Source organism: Triticum urartu, chromosome 7, assembly GCF_003073215.2.
Source record: "Triticum urartu cultivar G1812 chromosome 7, Tu2.1, whole genome shotgun sequence".
Lineage (NCBI taxonomy): Eukaryota > Viridiplantae > Streptophyta > Magnoliopsida > Poales > Poaceae > Triticum > Triticum urartu.
In genome coordinates, this window is record NC_053028.1 from 444,119,414 (window position 1) to 444,137,117 (window position 17,704).

The window sequence follows — 17,704 nt, forward strand, 5'->3', positions numbered from 1 at the left end:
GATCCATCCACTCGTTTGCTACCATTAGTCTTGATTTTTGCATGCGCCCCTTAGGCCTTACAAAATCTAACTATTTTTTTATTATGCATGTCAGATATTGTACACAATCGTACTGAACATGTAGAGAAAAAGGGAAGACCGTTGCGTGCGAATATAAGGTCATGCAGACACCGCTCCATGGTGGGAGAAGTGCCCCCCCTCCTGCATTTCCAGATTGTATTCCAGAGGAAGATAACTGTTCAGATGGAGATTCAGAAGGAGCCGACCATGCCTGTTTACCACCTGAGGTGTTTTCTCTAACCTGACATGTTGATGTTGGTCATATCATGCATATGGCGCCTTGCATTGCTTACATTATACATCTTATATGTCATCGGCTTAGTTTAGATTTGCTTTGTGTGAATGCCACTTGTTTGGTTTCTATATCATACTCCCACCATTCCTAAATATTTGTCTATTCAGTGATTTCAACAACGCTGTGTTTGGATGTCTGTATTGGAGGCCTATGTATTGTATTGGTTTCAATTCCAATTCAGATAGGAAACTGTAATCGACATGAATACGAATTCGGTTGTTTGGATGTATATCGAATTGGCTCACGGAATCATCCTGAGGTTTCAATACAGAATCGTGTTTGGATGTCAAACACTGGAATTGCATAGCAACATTACTATATGCACTAAAACAGTAGTTGCATGACAATAATTGGATCATTATATAGTAAAAATTATCATCAATTATTCTAGAAATCGAGGATGACATCATATAATATTGACACAAAAATAATCAAAAATAATTTTACACCAACACAGTACAACACATATAGTTTAAATAGATGTCTCAAATTCTCAACGGCACATAGTTCCAAATGTAACATCACAATTGTTGAAATAAGTAGAAGTTGAACAGTACATAGTACATAGTTCCAAATGTAACAAACCGAATAGTTTAGATAGGCAATAATACATAGTTCAAGGAATCATAACACACCAAAGAGTACATAGTTCCAAGAAGTTTAACAAGACACAGGAATCATAACTATCATAACTTCAAGGCAATAATAGCAACCAAGCCTTCCTCATGTGCATGGGAAGCTCCATTAGAGCTTCAAACAAGCGCTCATTAAGAATCAACTTTCCGTAAGAACGCAACATGTCTACTTCTGCCAACTCTGGTATCAACTCAAGTGCAGCAAGTATTTCAGAAGGAGTAGTAACCTTTGGCAATGGAAGTGGATCAGTTGTCTTCAGAGCATCCTTGAAAGTAGTCCTCATTTCTCCAATCATGCACATAATGGCATCACCTGTTCATTGTCTCTTTGGTACCGTTTCTGGAGAGACTTCAATTGTTTCTTCTAGATCTGCAGCAGTCTCAGCAGCAGTCTCGGCACCTGTCTTGGCACCTTCACCGTCCGCATGATCTTTTGAATATATCGTAGAGATGGCTTCCCAGTGCTTCACTACTTTGGTCTTGTAAGAAGCTAATGCTTTCTCCTTCTTATTAGCCTGCACAATACACCCATCAGAGAAGTAAAGTTGCTGCCCTGTTTTGTTACATACAAAAAAAAATTAAAACAATGCAAATGTATAGAAGTTACCTCCAAATATTTAGTCCACACATCGTCGCTATCAGTGGATAGCTTATTATTGACCCAATCCCAACCAAAACCGCTTTGAGAAAGGATCTTGTTAATGATTTCAAATTGATTGTCGAAAGTCCTAAGCCTTCCTGATATGTTGTTCTTCGTGATATCCTTATTGCACTTCTCCTTCACATTCTTGATAGCTGCACTGTACACATGTGATTTCCATCCATTTTGTGAATGGTCACCCATGTTGTGATGATGAACAAGTACCTCAAGCAAGGCAGTGTCCATCTCATCATCCCATGTGACATAAGTCCTCTTTCCAGTACCAGTTCCTTCAGCCATGCTGCTACAAAGAATAACAATTTTGCACAAAGGAAAGAAGTATTTCGGGTCAAATAAATGTTGAATGAGAGTGCAAATTTCGAGAAAATCCATCACATATATATTAATATGAAGATGATGCATGTACAAAAGACCACACAAGGCACCATCATGGTCAGCCAAGCTATCACACAAAAGACAATCAGCAAGCTACCATCATCACCTAGGCACTACCAATATGAGACAACCACCACCCAGGCACTACACAAAATGAGACAACCACCACCAAGGCACATCCACTAACTAATCCACCATCAACTAACTACGCCATCTCTAATTCAGCATGCTTGAGAAGGTATTCAGCATACATGTCTTGCGATAATTGTTGCCAAAAGTTGGTCCATTCATTAGTGACTTGAATAGATGTAATCAAGTCAGTTTCATCCACGGGCTCATGTTCCAAATTTGCTAGGTCAGCATCAACTTCCTGTAGCAATAAATCATCCATCATATGCTGCCTATCCCTTGCAAAGTTGTGTAACACACAACAAGCATTAATAATTCGAATCTGCAATGATTTATATTTAAATTAGCATGTCATACAGTCCATATGTTATTCAACACCATATGGACACTTGTTACCTGGTCCTTTATGTCAAAGAAAGATTGAATTCGTAGAATAGCCCATTTTTTCTTCCATAGGCCAAAAGTTCTCTCCACAACATTTCTAGCCCGAGAATGGCGCAAGTTATACAACTCTTTGTCAGTTTGGGGTTGTTGTTGACTTGAGACCCACTCTTTCAAGTGGTATCTAGTCGATCTGAATGGAGCCAGAAATCCAGGTCCATTGGTGTAGCCAGCATCCACTAAGTAGTATTTTCCTATGGTGCAGCAATTAGATTTAGCTAACATTAACACAAAAAGAAACAAAATGCCAAGAGAAACAATCATACCATGAGGTATAACAAATGCATCTTGACGATCATTTCTCATTGCATCACGCAACACTCTGGAGTCAGATGCAGATCCCTCCCAGCCAGGTAGAACATAAAGAAACTTCATGTTCCAGTCAACAACACCTAGCATGTTAGTGGTGATGTCTTGCTTTCTGTTCCTATACCTCCCTTCGTCAGCCGCAACGACAGAAACATCAACATGACACCCATCTAGTGCTCCCAAGGCATTTCCAAACCACTTCCATTTGTAATCATCCGGAGGTTCAATAGAAGGATCGGGAAGCTTGATAAACTCCCTGGTTAGGGAAAGAATGGTTGTCAACACATTCGAGAAGTGCCTACTGATAGTCTCTAAAGAACGTTTGTAAGTGCCACGCAACACTCTCATTTTAATACCATGTCCAACCACCAACAAGAACATAGCAACCTTTTCTTCTATAGTGACATATACGCTATCTTTCAGACCACACTTCATACGCAACATCATGCAAAGATCATGAAAATTCCTTTTGGTTAAGCGCAACTCATCATAGCAAGTTACTTCTGACCCATTGTACATTTCTTTCAGCAAGTACTTCCTATGAACATATCGAAGCTCTTCGTCACTAAAGCATGGAAACTCTTCGGTGCTCTTTGCGTACTAAGATAAGCTAGGCCAAGACAAACTGACTCAACATACATCGCTGTCAAGATGATCCTTTTCCTTTTTCTTCTTTTGTTCTCTTCGGTAATGGAAGCAATCAAATTCATTTGTGACATGCAGCTACAATGCAGATATATTATGTTAACTTTGGGCTAATTTCAATATAACCATGCATCATTCAAGATGACCATATGCATCAGACCACCATATGCATGAAATTCATCATAAGACAAGCATATGCATCAGACCACCACAAGCATAGTTCACAAAACTGCATATTCATACCTCAGGTCGGCCTAGATGGCTTCCAACTTTTAATCCAACCTGCAACAAGAGGATACATCAGTGCTCAGCAAATCATTGACAAAAGGGCTGGGAAGGAAAGGAAACAGAGTAGGCTGCTTGGAGATAGGGAAGAATCATGGATGAAGAAGGGGCTGGCTGGACACACAGAAGAAGGGGCGGCCCAGGAGGTGGTCTGAGGGAGAGGAGATGTGCACCGGCAGTGGTGCACCGCACGGCTGGAGAGGAAAGGAAGGGCCGGCGCCGGAGTGGACTGCCACCATTGGCTTCAGATCCGATCTGGCCATGGCGAGCAGGGGCAGAGAGAGCGAGAAGGGGTAGCGCCGGAGGAGGGGAAGGGACGGCGGCAGAGGAAGAAGGGGAGGGGAGGCGGCGACCATACCTACGCCGGCCGGCGTGGTGGGTCTGCGAGGGCGCCCCGGTCGATCTGCCCGGCGTCGGTTTCCTCTCTCGAACCCTCTGTCTCATGGTAGGGGGAGGAAAGAACTGACGAAGCGTTTTGTTTTGCGGGAGGGAAGCAATTCAGGCGAAATCGAAGGTCCAGGCCTCTGTATTGGCGTGATGGGTGGGCGCGTATGAGCGAAAACTCCAGCGTAGTCGTTTCCGTTTCAGTGGGTTGTTTCAGAGTACATCCAAACGTCTGTATTGGGGTCAGCCCATTACCAAATCCAATTCAACGGCCCAATACGAACATCCAAACAAAGCCCAAGTGACTACATAAGGAACTAAATGAGTGAATCTACACTCTAAAATATGTCTATATACATCCGTATGTGGTAGTCCATTTGAAATCTCTAAAAAGACAAATATTTAGGAACGGAGGGAGTATATGGGAATTATGCAATGCCATCTTCTTTAGACAGGCATCATATACGTGAATCATGCAATGCCATCCTGTTTAGCCAGTCATCGTATATGTGAATTGTATCGTGCCATATTTTTTTCCATAATGTATTCCATTTGTCAACAATGTTTATACATTCATCTACTCTTCCTGTGCATCAGCCATTTGAGTCAGTCATGGGAAAATCTGGAGTGAAAACAAGGTCTTCTGAGTAGTCAGTGCTACCTGTCGATGCAGATTTCTTACTGGTTACAGATAGCTCCTCAGAGGAGGATTCAGAGAGAGATGACCAGTCGTATCCCCCCCCCCCGAGGTGCATGCTCTAATTTGGCTGGGTTATATTGCTCATATCATGCATATGGTGTCTTGCATTGTCATGCCATCTGCTTAGATTAGACATGCTTTCTGTGAATGCCTCATGTTTGCTTTCTATATCAGATATGTGAATTGCAATGCCATGTTTTCAGCCAATTATCATATATGTGAATTATGCACCGCCATGGAGCCAGGCATCATATATGTGAATTATCTCATGCCATCTTTTTTTTCATTACGTATTCCATTTTTCGACAATCTGTGTATATTGAACTACTCTTCATGTGTATCAGCCATTTGAGCCGGTTATGGAAAAAAATCTGGAGTGAAAACAAGGTCTTCAGAGTAGGCAATGGTACCTGTTGAAGCATATATCTCGATGGTTACAGGGAGCTCCTCAGAGGAGGATTCAGAGACAGATGACCAGTCCTATATCCCACCTGAGGTGTATGCTCTAAGTTGCAATGTTTATATTTCTCATATGATGCATATGGTGTCTTGCATTTCTTAGTTTAGACATCATATGCACAATATTGAATTCTATCTGCTTAGTTTAGAGATCATACATGCGAGTGCCAGCTGCTTAGTATATGAATCAATTATGTCAATTATATCATGCCATCTTGTATACTTAGACAACATGTATGTGAATTATTTCATCCCAACCTATTTTAGAAAGACATCATATAGTTTTGTCATGTCATCCTGTTTAGGTACTCATCATATGTTGAATTATGCCATTATATCCTGTTAAGTTATCCATCATATATCTGAAACTGTGTCATGCTATCATGTTTAGTTAGGCATGATATATGTGAAATTGTGTCATGCTGTCCTGTTTGGTTAGACAACATATATGTGAATTACCACATCTGTCTATCATACAATGTATGTACGTTCAAGTTCTTTTCTTGTTTATCAGCCATTTGAATTGGAGGGGGTGATGGCAGTATCTAAGGGAGCAAACACCCGTTCTTCACAAAAGACAGTGCTACCCATCGATGCAGATAGAACCATGGTTGTACTGGCCCACAAACTAGCCCCATCACACATAATCGAGACTCTTCTAGATTGCACACTTACACCATTGGGCAGAGAACCAGCTACAACCCATCTAACCGCAACCCCAGCGGATAGTAACCCACTTATAGTTGACAAAGCACCATGTCCACCACAGAGTACCCCCACACGAGCAGTTTGTAAAGCTACTGCAGTGCCCAAAGCACGAAGACCACCACAGCTAACCCAAACTCCATGTTTAAAGCAGAAGAGCAACTGTTCTCAAGTCAGATTCCGTAGCTATGGTCCATACTCCTTTGTTGTTGCATCACTGTACTTACTCATACCAACTACTTCCGAATTTAAAGGATCCAATTGACTCCAATGGCGCAACAAGTATGTTTTAAACCTATTTCTTTAACTGGATTGCTGTTCTAACTTCTTGCTCTATGTTGATTTCAGTTTAAGTTGTATAAACAGTTATGTTCTCATGTGATGCACATTAAAGTGCTGCCAATGCTGTGTAGTTTCTCACACTTATATTCTGTCTATACTGATGTGTCTTAAAAATATATGAGTTGAATTGTGTCTCTATCTTGATTAGGGAACATAAAGTAGAATGGTATGGACAATACAGTGACCATAGTACATAGATATATGTTTGTTTCATGCTGTTATCCTGTCCACCTTACTACTGAACCAGTTTACCAAAATGAGTTTCGTATACTACAAGCTAAACCTGTGATGCGTCTGCTTGTTTCTCTTGTAGTATGCAAACAAAATATTGGAGAAGAGCACCCCACTATGCAATGGTAGAGAAAGTAATGCAGATAAGGTTCAAGATAGTGAGACAACCCTGTTGGTCTCCAAGAAAGGTGATAAAAACGATCTTGTAGACAGTGAGAAAACCCCACAGTCCTGCATTGATGTAGTGTTCGTGTTACTGGCCAGTACCGCTGGCACCAGCTCTTTGAACTCGCTGCCTGAATCACTTCGGCTTCTTCAGTCTCAGCTACAAGATGAAAGGTATCAGTTAGCTATGCTGCGGCAAGAAGCCGAAGGACAGAGGAAGTCCCTGCAGAATTCAGATGCATACTTTCTTGTGCAACAGCAAGCGCTGGAGGATTTAAGCACCAAACAAAAGAAAGTTAATAAGCTTGCTAAGCATCTTGCCAGCATTATGGGTACCCAGGATATTGTTTCTTGAACTCTTCTGAAGTGGTTTCAGTTCTGGACTTGTTTTGCTGCGGCGTTTATATGCTGCTTTGTTCCCTATATTTGCACTAGTGGCGAACTTTGATGTCCAGTGGATGTAATATGTGTAATAACCGTGATAGCCTAGCATAAGTTGCTTGCTTATTTATTTCCTTGTTGTCTTGTTTATTTGTTTGCTTGTAGTCAGTGCAGTTCTTTTTCCGCGGTTTGCTAGTGGCTGCAATAACCTATTTTTTAAAACTAGGCCACAATAACCATGGGTAATATTTACTGTAGTGACACTGGGCCTCCTACGGGCCATAGAAATAGTGGGCCTTCTACGGGTCGTAGAAACAGTAGGCCTTCTACGGGCCGTAGAAACAATGGGCCTTCTACGGGCTGTATCATCAATGGGCCTTATACGGGTCGTATGATCGATTGGCCAAACATGGGCCAATAATAGGTCGCATTATGGCCGTAAACGGGCTAGAGTTGGAATCGTCCGTTCATGGGCTGACCATAACGGGCCATCGTTAATAGGCCGTATTTGATGGCGCTATGAAAACGGCTCAACGTATTAACGGACCACAAACGGGCCGACTGTAACCACGGGCTGAATTTGGCCCACAAGCAAAAAATGACAGTAACGGGCCGTAAGTAAACGAATGCTGGAAATGAGCCCAAGAAAAAATGGGCTCTGAGAAGGCCGAAAGATAACATGGGCTGGAAACGGCCCAACAGAATAACGGGCCCTTAATGGGTATAAAGTGATACACTGTTCATTATGGGCCAGTTTCACCACGGGCCGTTAATGGGTGTAAAGCGATACACTGTTCATTACGGGCTAGTTTCACCACGGGCCGTTAATAGGCCAAGAGTTACATAGGGCCTCATATGGGCCGAAAGACGTCATGGGCCATACATGGGCCAGAAGTGAAAACGGGATGGAATCATATTGGATGGCCCAGATGACGCTACTGGGCCTAATTCGGATAGGGCGTAACGGGCCTTGGGTTAGCGGGCTGTAGATGGGCTATATGCGAACAGGACATTAACAGGCTTTCCATGGGCCGGCTCGCCACCTTTTGACCAAGTCAAATGGGCCGGCCTTTTCACAGGAATGGGCCTCTATTGGGCCGTGCCATGTGTCGACGTATCATAGGCGCCTTCTGTCCAATGAGTGGATGACATCTGTCCCAACGATGAGCCGACACGTGTTTCCTCCAGCCAATGATGATTTTACACGTGGAAAATCCCCATTGGTCGGGGCTGTTAACGGGTTATCGAATCCAAAACCTGACCCGATAGCTTAACGGTGTTCCGTTATGGTGGATGCCACGTGTCGGTCACCCTTGACCAAAGCACTTCTGTGATGCGTGATTTATCGTCATGGAAGTGCACACTTCCGTGATGATAATTTTAGTAATGTCATGGAACACTTCTACGACGGCAAAGGTATGACTATCTTGATTCTGTCATAAAATCGTCATGGATGTACATGCATGACAAAAAACGCGACCTACTGTGACAAACACGTATCATCACAGAAGTGTATTTTTTTGTAGTGTAGGTGCACTAGTTCAGCGAAGAGATGGTGATACAAGTGCAATATGGATGGTATATATAGGTTTTTGTATTCTGAAAATATAAAAACAGCAAGGTAACTAATGATAAAAGTGAGCAAAAAAAGTATTGCAATGCGTTGAAACAAGTCCTAGGCTTCATACTTTCACTAGAGCAATTTCTCTCAACAATAATAACATAATTGGATCATATAACTATCCCTCAACATGCAACAAAGAGTCACTCCAAAGTCACTAATAGCGGAGAACAAACGAAGAAATTATTGTAGGGTACGAAACCACCTCAAAGTTATCCTTTCTGATCGATCTATTCAAGAGTCCGTAGTAAAATAACACGAAGCTATTCTTTCCGTTCAATCTATCCTAGAGTTCGTACTAGAATAACACCTTAAGACACAAATCAACCAAAACCCTAATGTCACCTAGATACTCCAATGTCACCTCAAGTATCCGTGGGTATGATTATACGATATGCGTCACACAATCTCAGATTCATCTATTAAATCAACACAAAGAACTTCAAAGAGTGCCCCAAAGTTTCTACCGGAGAGTCAAGACGAAAACGTGTGCCAACCCCTATGCATAAGTTCACGAGGTCACGGAACCCGCAAGTTGATCACCAAATCATACACCAAGTAGATCACGTGAATATCCCATTGTCACCACAGATAAGCACAAGCAAGACATACATCAAGTGTTCTCAAATCCTTAAAGACTCAATCTGATAAGATAACTTCAAAGGGAAAACCCAATCCATTACAAAGAGTAGAGGGGGAGAAACATCATAAGATCAAACTATAATAGCAAAGCTCGCGATACATCAAGATCGTGCCAAATCAAGAACACGAGAGAGAGAGAGAGATCAAACACATAGCTACTGGTACATACCCTCAGCCCCAAGGGTGAACTACTCCCTCCTCGTCATGGAGAGCGCCGGGATGATGAAGATGGCCACCGGAGAGGGATTCCCCCCTCCGGCAAGGTGCCAGAACGGGTCTAGATTGGTTTTCGGTGGCTACAGAGGCTTGCGGCGGCGGAACTCCCGATCTAAGTTTCTTTATGGAAGTTTGGGGTTATATAAGAGGCGTTGGCGTCGGGAACAAGTCAGGGGGGTCCACGAGACGGCCACAAGGTAGGGGGGCGTGCCCAGGGGGTAGGGCGCACCCCCACCCTCGTGGGTGCCTCGGGACTCCTCTGGCCCATCTCCAATACTCCGTGGGCTTCTTCTGGTCCAAAAATAATCTCCATAAATTTTCAGGTCAATTGGGCTCCATTTGATATTCATTTTCTGCGATACTCAAAAACAAGGAAAAAAAGAAACTCACACTAGGCTCTAGGTTAATAGGTTAGTCCCAAAAATCATATAAAATAGCATATAAATGCATATAAAACATCCTAGATGGATAATATAATAGCATGGGACAATAAAAATTATAGATACATTCGAGACGTATCAGACATCATCACCAATAAGAGAGAAATACGGGAAGCAGAAATCTCCACTATGCTTGCTAATTATACTTTTAAAGATGGAGTACCTAAAAAACTCGGAGATCTGGGAATACCAACTACACCTTGCTCCATCAAAAATAATTATGTGAAAACTGCTTTATGTGATTTGGGAGCTGGTGTTAGTGTTATGCCTTTCTCTTTATATAAAAGACTTGATTTGAATAAGCTCACACCTACTGAAATATCTTTGCAAATGGCTGACAAATCAACTGCCATACCTATCGGTATTTGTGAGGATGTGCCCGTTGTTGTTGCTAATGTTACTATTTTGACTGACTTTGTTATACTTGAGATGTCCGAGGACGACAACATGTCGATTATCCTTGGTAGACCCTTCTTGAATACTGCAGGGGCTGTTATTGATTGCAATAAAAGCAAGGTCACTTTTCATATCAATGGTAATGAGCATATCGTGCACTTTCCGAAGAAACAATTCCAAGTGAATGGTATTAATGTTATTGAAAAATTTCCAATAAACACTATTGGAAGCTTCCAACTACCTCTACCTACTGCCAAAAAGAAATATGAAATGCTTATTGTTGGAGACATTCATATCCCCGTTGAGGTAACTTAGTGATTTACAAAGGTTCTTTGGTTTCATGCTAATCGAAAGTGCTTGTTAATAAGACTTGATCAACCTTATTAATGGATCATTTTTTAGAGGTATGAAGTTGATGAATTTAGTAAGCACTACCTTTTGTCCCTATCTTTTGTTTTCTGTTTTTATTAGTTAAATGAAATAAAATGTCATGTTTTGTCTGTTTTCTGAATTTCCCGTGCAATAAAAAATGACCCAAAAATAAAAGTTCTCATAATGCCCTGAAAATTTAAAACGAAATTTTCCTGAATATTTAAGATTTTTTGGTGCAAGTAACATCAGAGGGAGGTGCACCAGGTGGGAACAACCCACCTAGGCGCGCCAAGACCCCCAGGTGCGCCCTGGTGGGTTGTGGTCCCCACATGGGCCTCCTCACTTATCCCTTCACACCACATCGTCACCTACCTCCAGAAAAATTTCCCCATTGCTCTCTCTCTCGCTCGTGTTCTTGTTCTCAAACCCGCGGATTTCGATCTCTTTGCTCGAAGCTCCATTTCCAAAACTGTTTCGGGGGATTTTTGCTTGGTATGTGACTCCTCCGTTTGTCCAATTAGTTTTTGTTTTAGTGGTTTATATTTTGAATAATTAGCTACTCTTGGTGCTGTTGTAGATGAGCTTGCATGTTGAATTCTTAGATTTCTAAGTAGTTTGAATGCTTGCTATGGCCTCCATATATCCTTATGAGTAGTTGCTATCAATCTTGTAAAGCTTTGTTGAGAAAATTTTGTGGACTAAAATTTTCAGAATTTTTTTCATAGGAAAAAGATGAATATCTTTAGGAAGTTTGCTTCCAAGAAAAACTCAAAAGGAGTTATTCGGAATTCGTCTGACAGTGATCTCCATACCCGGAGGTTGGCGTAAGTACGGCCATGCAAATGGCCGCATACCCCGTTCATGGAAGGGGCTGGAATCCTTCAAGAGTTTGCACAATATGCTGCTAATGCCGGCCTCGCCGACTTCATCACAGCTGAATGTGAGCAGTATCATCTCCTCACAAATTCCTTTGTGCAAAGTTTTCATTTTCTTCCTAGGAATAATCCCCCTGTAGTGGAGTTTAATTTATATGTTGAAACCCGTCAAATACCACTTATTGAATTTTGTGACATATGTATGATTCCTTCTGGCGGGAGTTTAGTTGAGCCTTGACCCACGGAGTTTGATGGCTTTTACCACACTCTTACAGCGGGGTATGAGAGAGGGACGTCGGGTGTCACCGCCACTAGCATACACTTTCCTACCTTGCATTACTTTGATTCAATTATTGCTAAGTGTTTGCTTGCTAGAGAGAAAGTAGGCGCACTCAGCGCACCAGACTTTGTTGTTTTGTATCGCGCACTTCACGGCGACAACACTTATAGCCTAGGAGCTATCGTGGCATGTCGCATCCACATTAACGGATCCAAGGGCAAAATACATGGTGGGTATTTATGCTACTCGCTTGGCAACTCACTTTAACATTCAGATACGCTAACATGATTATCGTTTGCGCAAGGTTTACCTAGATCGTGCGGCCATGGAACACCACCAGTTTATTGCACGTGATTTTCCTGACATTCCTATCCCTTATAACCTGGGTTTTAGTGAAAACACTCGTGATATTATTCCACTGCCTGCACCTGCTTTGTTTGATCCTTTTTGCTAGAGGCGGACACAGGATTATGCCTGGGGACATCATCTCATATCGGAACAACTAGGCTGCAGCAGAGGAGGAGCCTCAGCAGTGGGATCCGTGGATTCCCGCTCCTCAGCACCCCGACTACTATCCAGGCTACTGATCGATTACCAAGTTAGGCCAAAAGCCTAAGCTTGGGGGAGTACATATTTCCACCGGTATTATATTCATGTTCACTTATTTTATTTGTCGGTGTCCACACTTTTCCATTGTATCATCCATGTTAAATTTATTTTCTCGCTTTCTTCTTGTGTGTTTGAAAAACTTTCAGAAAATCCAAAAATATTTCCTATTTCTTTTTGATTTTCCTTCCTAGAGTAGTTAGCTGTAGCGCTAAAAAGAAAACACAAAAAGATTTCCTAGTTCTTCTTTTGCTTGTTGGTAGCTTTCCCGTGTAAATAGTTTTTCTCATTTTTTCTTTTCCCTTTTATTTGCTTGTTCAAGAAAACCAAAGACTCCAAAAATATTTCATTGTGTTTCTCTGAATTTCTTTTCTTTTTATTTCAGTCGTACCAAGGAGAATACCACGATGAAAATGTTGAGTGGCTCTCATATGCATTATTATTGATCTAAAAAAGAGCCCATATTACTTTGTTTTCTCCTGTTGAATAAAATGTTTGCAGATTCCAGCTTAGTCCACGGCACTCTTGCACTATTATTATTTTCACATCGTTCGGTCGTGCAAGTGAAAGGCAATAATAACGATATTCAATGAACTGGCTGTGATAGAGAAAAACGGGTATGAACTCGACTTGTTTTGTTTTCGTAAATATGTTTAACCTAGTATCCATGATTCAGCCCATTATGATTAAACATGTTTGCAATGACATTCAGAGATGATAGTTTATCATGCCATGCATAATTATCTAGGAGTGGATAATGATTTATCTTGGATATCAACATTGCGTTAAAATGATTGTGATGTAGTATGATGATATGGTATCCTCCTCTGAATGTTCGAGTGGCTTGACTTGGCACATGTTCATGCATGTAGTTGAATCAGAACCAATATAGCCTCCATGATATTTATGTTCATGTTGTTCATATCGTACTCATGCTAGTGTCCAATGTTACTTATGCATAATGCATGTTCATGACCGTTGTTGCTCTCTAGCTGGCCGCTTCTCAACCTAATTGCTAGCCTTCGCGTGTACTAAGTGGGAATTCTGCTTGTACATCAAAAACCTTGAACCCAAGTTGTTCCAGATGAGTCCACGATACCTATCTATATGCGGTATTACCCTGCCGTCCTAAGTAAATTTGCATGTGCCATCTCTAAAAAAATCAAATAAATATCTTTTTTGTGTGCATGGATCGTTCATGAAACTGTAACATCCCAAATTTTCAATTTGGAATGTTATACATTAGATCATCATTGCATATCATATTTTACTGCATTTTGGCTTGATCCTAGAAATTATACGCAACTCAAGGACCTACGGAGAGAGTTGGGGATTTCATTATTTTCATATTCGAGTTTTCTCGAATTTTGAAAAGAGGATCATTTGATTTTAATTATTTTCTCTTCGAATATTTCTTTTATAAAAATAAAAGAAAGAGGATAAAATGACTTCCTCAAAATAGAGAAATATCGAAGATTTAATATTAAAATAAAATAAGATTTTTATTCGGAGTTTTATAGCTATTTTATTTGAATTAGGAAAATATGTGTTTTTAAAAATTGCATTTTAGGCCCAAATAAATGTTCACCTTGTCCGGCTTATTTTTCGAGGACGGGCAAAATTGTTTCGGGACTTTTGGAGTCCGTTTAGTATTTCTTTTCTTTTTTTCTCTGCATGTCGGAATTTTTTTTAAGTCAACCGACTCCGGGCCGTACCTGTGCGAGACTCCGCCCGGGGGGGCTTTATAAGCCGCCACCCCCGAGCCGCCGAAGCCCACAGCCGCCTGCCGAAGCCCACCCACGCCTCGCGCCCTAACCCTAGCCGCCACGCCGCCACCGCCGACACGCGCCGCCGCCACGTGCCGCCGCGTCGCCATGCGCCATTGCCGGAGCCGCACCGCCGCCGCGCCGCCTCGTCGAACCCGAGGTAGCAGCCTCGGTTTTCGTGAGAAAACCGTTTGTTTTTTTTCGAAACCCTAGATCCGTTTTTTAGATCCGGTTTGGTTTATTTTTTCAGTTTAGTTATTTAATGAATGCCCGTTTTTACGTTCGTTTTAACGAACAGTTTTCACTGTTTAGCCGCAGACAGCGAACGTTCGTTCGTTAGCCTGTTCGTCAGTTTTTTTTTCTAGGATTTTCCGCGATTATTTTCGATCGCATTTCTGATCCGATATTCGTTTTAGTATGATTTTTTGCTCATTTATCGGAATCAGGCGATTCAAGCGCCCAGAGTTTCGTCTCGAATCCCTCTTACCGTTTAACCAACTTGAACAAGTTTTTGCTACTGTAAAATTTGACTTTAGTCCAGAATAGTAAATGAAGCTTGTTTCTTTCGCCGTTTGAGTTTCGTTGCTCCGTTTGATTTGATTCTTTTTGCAAACAGGAGTTCCTAAGTTGAACTTTCTGGTTAGATCTTCTTACTTGTGCTTTACCCGTGCCCTTGTTTGATTGCTTATTGGATGCTTGTTTGATTGCGATAGAGTACCCGGAGTGCGAAGCGTGCTACATCGAGTCTCTAGGTTTCACGGATCATCAGCAAGGCAAGTAACACTTTGATCATATCCCCTTTATCACCCAGTTTTATGCATTAGTTTCAACCCTCAAACATTGCACGGTTAGGACTTGATAACATGTGGGATTGGGAAGTAGATGAGGTAGTACCTATTCACCTGTTTATTATCAAACCCTTGGGAGTTACTTCTACGCTGCTTATATTGCTATGCTATGCTCGTAGACATGGATTGGGTTTGAGTGAATCCATGACAGATGTGAGATTGTAAATTAATGGTTCAACTTAAGGTGGCAACTTTAATACACATCTGGGTGGATTGCTTGTCGGGCACCTGGAGAATCCAGTGTTGTTGAAAGTGCTAATGGCACTTAAGCTATATTTTGGTGTGATGACAATGTGGTTAGTTGAACTAATATCGGTCGCTAAAGTTTATCTCAGGTTATTGGTTCTAAGTGCCCGCAATGGAGATGTGCGACCCCCAATTTCAAAAAGGACAAAGGCGTGGTCTTTCGACGCTTCGAAGGTTTAGTTTTGGTTTGCTTCGAGTCGTAGGAAAGACCGCACTATTAAGAGGGGTCTGTGTGGATAAATGTTGTGTGGGAATGCCTTTGTCGAGCCTTACTCTCTTACCCTTCCCACTCCAACCACCTCATATGAACCTAGTGTGTGTGTTGTGGTACTCAGAAAGTTGCAACAGTAAGTTACTGGGTACCCCGTGCGCACGGGGTACTAGGTAACTCTCTAGGTACCCCGTGCGCACGGGGCCTTTTGACCCCCGTGCGCATGGGGTACTGCATAACTCTCTGGATACCCCGTGCACACGGGGTTTTGACCCCCGTGCGCACGGGGTGGTGCATTTGTCTCTGGATACCCCGTGCGCATGGGGCTGACTTAGCCCGTGCGCACGGGGTCCAACGGGCAGAAATCCCCACCAGCCCATGAACACTATAAAAAGGCCTTTCTTCCTCCTCCAACCTTCAACCCTAATGTCTTGTTGAGCTCCACCATTGCTACACCCCATTTTGCTCAATACTCTCAATCCATCCACCCAAACTTGTTGAAACTTTGGGGATTGGGAGAGCAAGACCCGATCTACAACTTGACCAAACCAAATCGCGTTCCCCGCAACATTTCTTCCCCATTGACTTGTTACTCTTGGAGCTTGGGCTCCTAGGCGGTTAGAGGTTCCTCCGGAAGCTTCCTTGCTTGTGGTGTGCTCCAGAGAAGTTTGTAAAGGTGTGGTGGTCGCCTTCAAGACCAACCCCGAGTGGTTCGAGGCTCATCCGTTGGGGGTGACTCGAAGGAAAATACGGTGAGCCCTTGGTGGCATTCCGCAAGCTTTGGCTCCGGCACCGCTCCAAACGGAGATTAGCTCTTCCCCAAGGAAGAGTGAACTTCAGGTTAACATCCGCTTCCTCGTCTCACTTGTGGTTAATCCTTTCCCGCACCTTTCTTTGTTGTTGTATGCTTGTTGGCTTGCTAAGTAGTTTGTTGCCTAGCTTTTCTTCTTGGAGCTTGCTTGTCATATAGGTTGCATTCACCTAGTTGCATATCTAGTGAACTCTTTTATCTGCTAAGCCTTAAAATCTACAAGAAAGATTAAAATTTGTAGTCTCCTATTCACCCCCCCCCCTCTAGTCGACCGTATCGATCCTTTCAATTGGTATCAGAGCCTCGTGCTCTAATATAAGGTTTTACAACCTTAGAGGATATGGTCGATCTAGGGAATGAGGGAGGTGGCCTACCCGTTGTGGGGGATGGTCAAAACCAACCCCCCGCCGCGACTGAGACACTTGGTGCTCCGGTCGTTGCTCCTGCCGCTACTACTAACCCGAATGTCCCCTTGACCGCGGCCGATATTCTTTCAATGTTTGCGGACCTCAAAGTCTCTATGTTGAAAGAGGTTCAAGCCTCAATCAAGGAGGAAATTGATGCTCGCCTAAAGCCATCAACGTCCGCATCAAACTCGTTTAACCCAAATGAGGTTCATGATGCGGATTACTCGAGGGAACCTCTTGCTTCCCCGGCTCATACTCAAGTTCCCCAGTACAATGCCGTGGAACCCTTTTACTCTCCTCAACCCTTGCAACATCCCCGCATTAATCCTGTTGGGCCTCCGCCCCCTTTCAAAGCTAATGCATTTGCTAAGTGGAAGCTAGATATGGAGTCTCACATGCGCAGTGCTTCAACTCAATTGTGGTGGATTGTGGTCAATGGATTCAACCCCAAGGACCCAATGAATCTCACTCCAAGGGAAGCAGTTGACGATCAACTCAATGCTACCGCACACAACATGCTTCGCAACACTGTGACTGAAGACTATAGTTATTCCATTGCTCTTCTCAAAACCGCAAAGGAAATTTGGGATTGCCTTGAGGAGGCTCTTGAAGGAGATGAAGCAATTTGAAGATCTCGGTTGGCCTTGCTCAAACAAGAAGTCAATCTCTTTGTGAGGAATGAGGGTGAGTCCGCAGAAGAGGTTTACCGAAGGTTGATGTCCCTTGTGCTCAACTTGAGAACCTTTGGGTGCACTTGGGAAAATG

At 42.6% G+C, this 17,704-nt stretch overlaps 2 protein-coding genes across 3 annotated transcripts; both read right to left on the reverse strand.

Moving 5' to 3' along the window:
• Window positions 1–1,302: 1,302 nt before the first annotated feature.
• LOC125524507 lies at window positions 1,303–1,948 on the reverse strand. Of its 2 annotated transcripts, none has more exons than XM_048689550.1 (2): window positions 1,856–1,948; window positions 1,303–1,505 (listed from the first exon to the last, which is right to left on the reverse strand). In XM_048689550.1, the coding sequence occupies exons 1-2, from the start codon at window positions 1,928–1,930 to the stop codon at window positions 1,308–1,310; spliced, it is 273 nt and encodes a 90-aa protein (XP_048545507.1). In that variant the 5' UTR covers window positions 1,931–1,948; the 3' UTR covers window positions 1,303–1,307. The 2 variants fall into 2 exon arrangements, with proteins under 2 accessions (XP_048545507.1, XP_048545506.1); XM_048689549.1 differs by having other exon boundaries at window positions 1,598–1,948.
• A 475-nt stretch (window positions 1,949–2,423) lies between these two features.
• LOC125523479 lies at window positions 2,424–3,724 on the reverse strand. Its single transcript, XM_048688515.1, has one exon. It carries the CDS (start codon window positions 3,422–3,424, stop codon window positions 2,507–2,509), a length of 918 nt encoding a protein of 305 aa, XP_048544472.1. The 5' UTR covers window positions 3,425–3,724; the 3' UTR covers window positions 2,424–2,506.
• Between the last annotated feature and the right edge of the window lie 13,980 nt (window positions 3,725–17,704).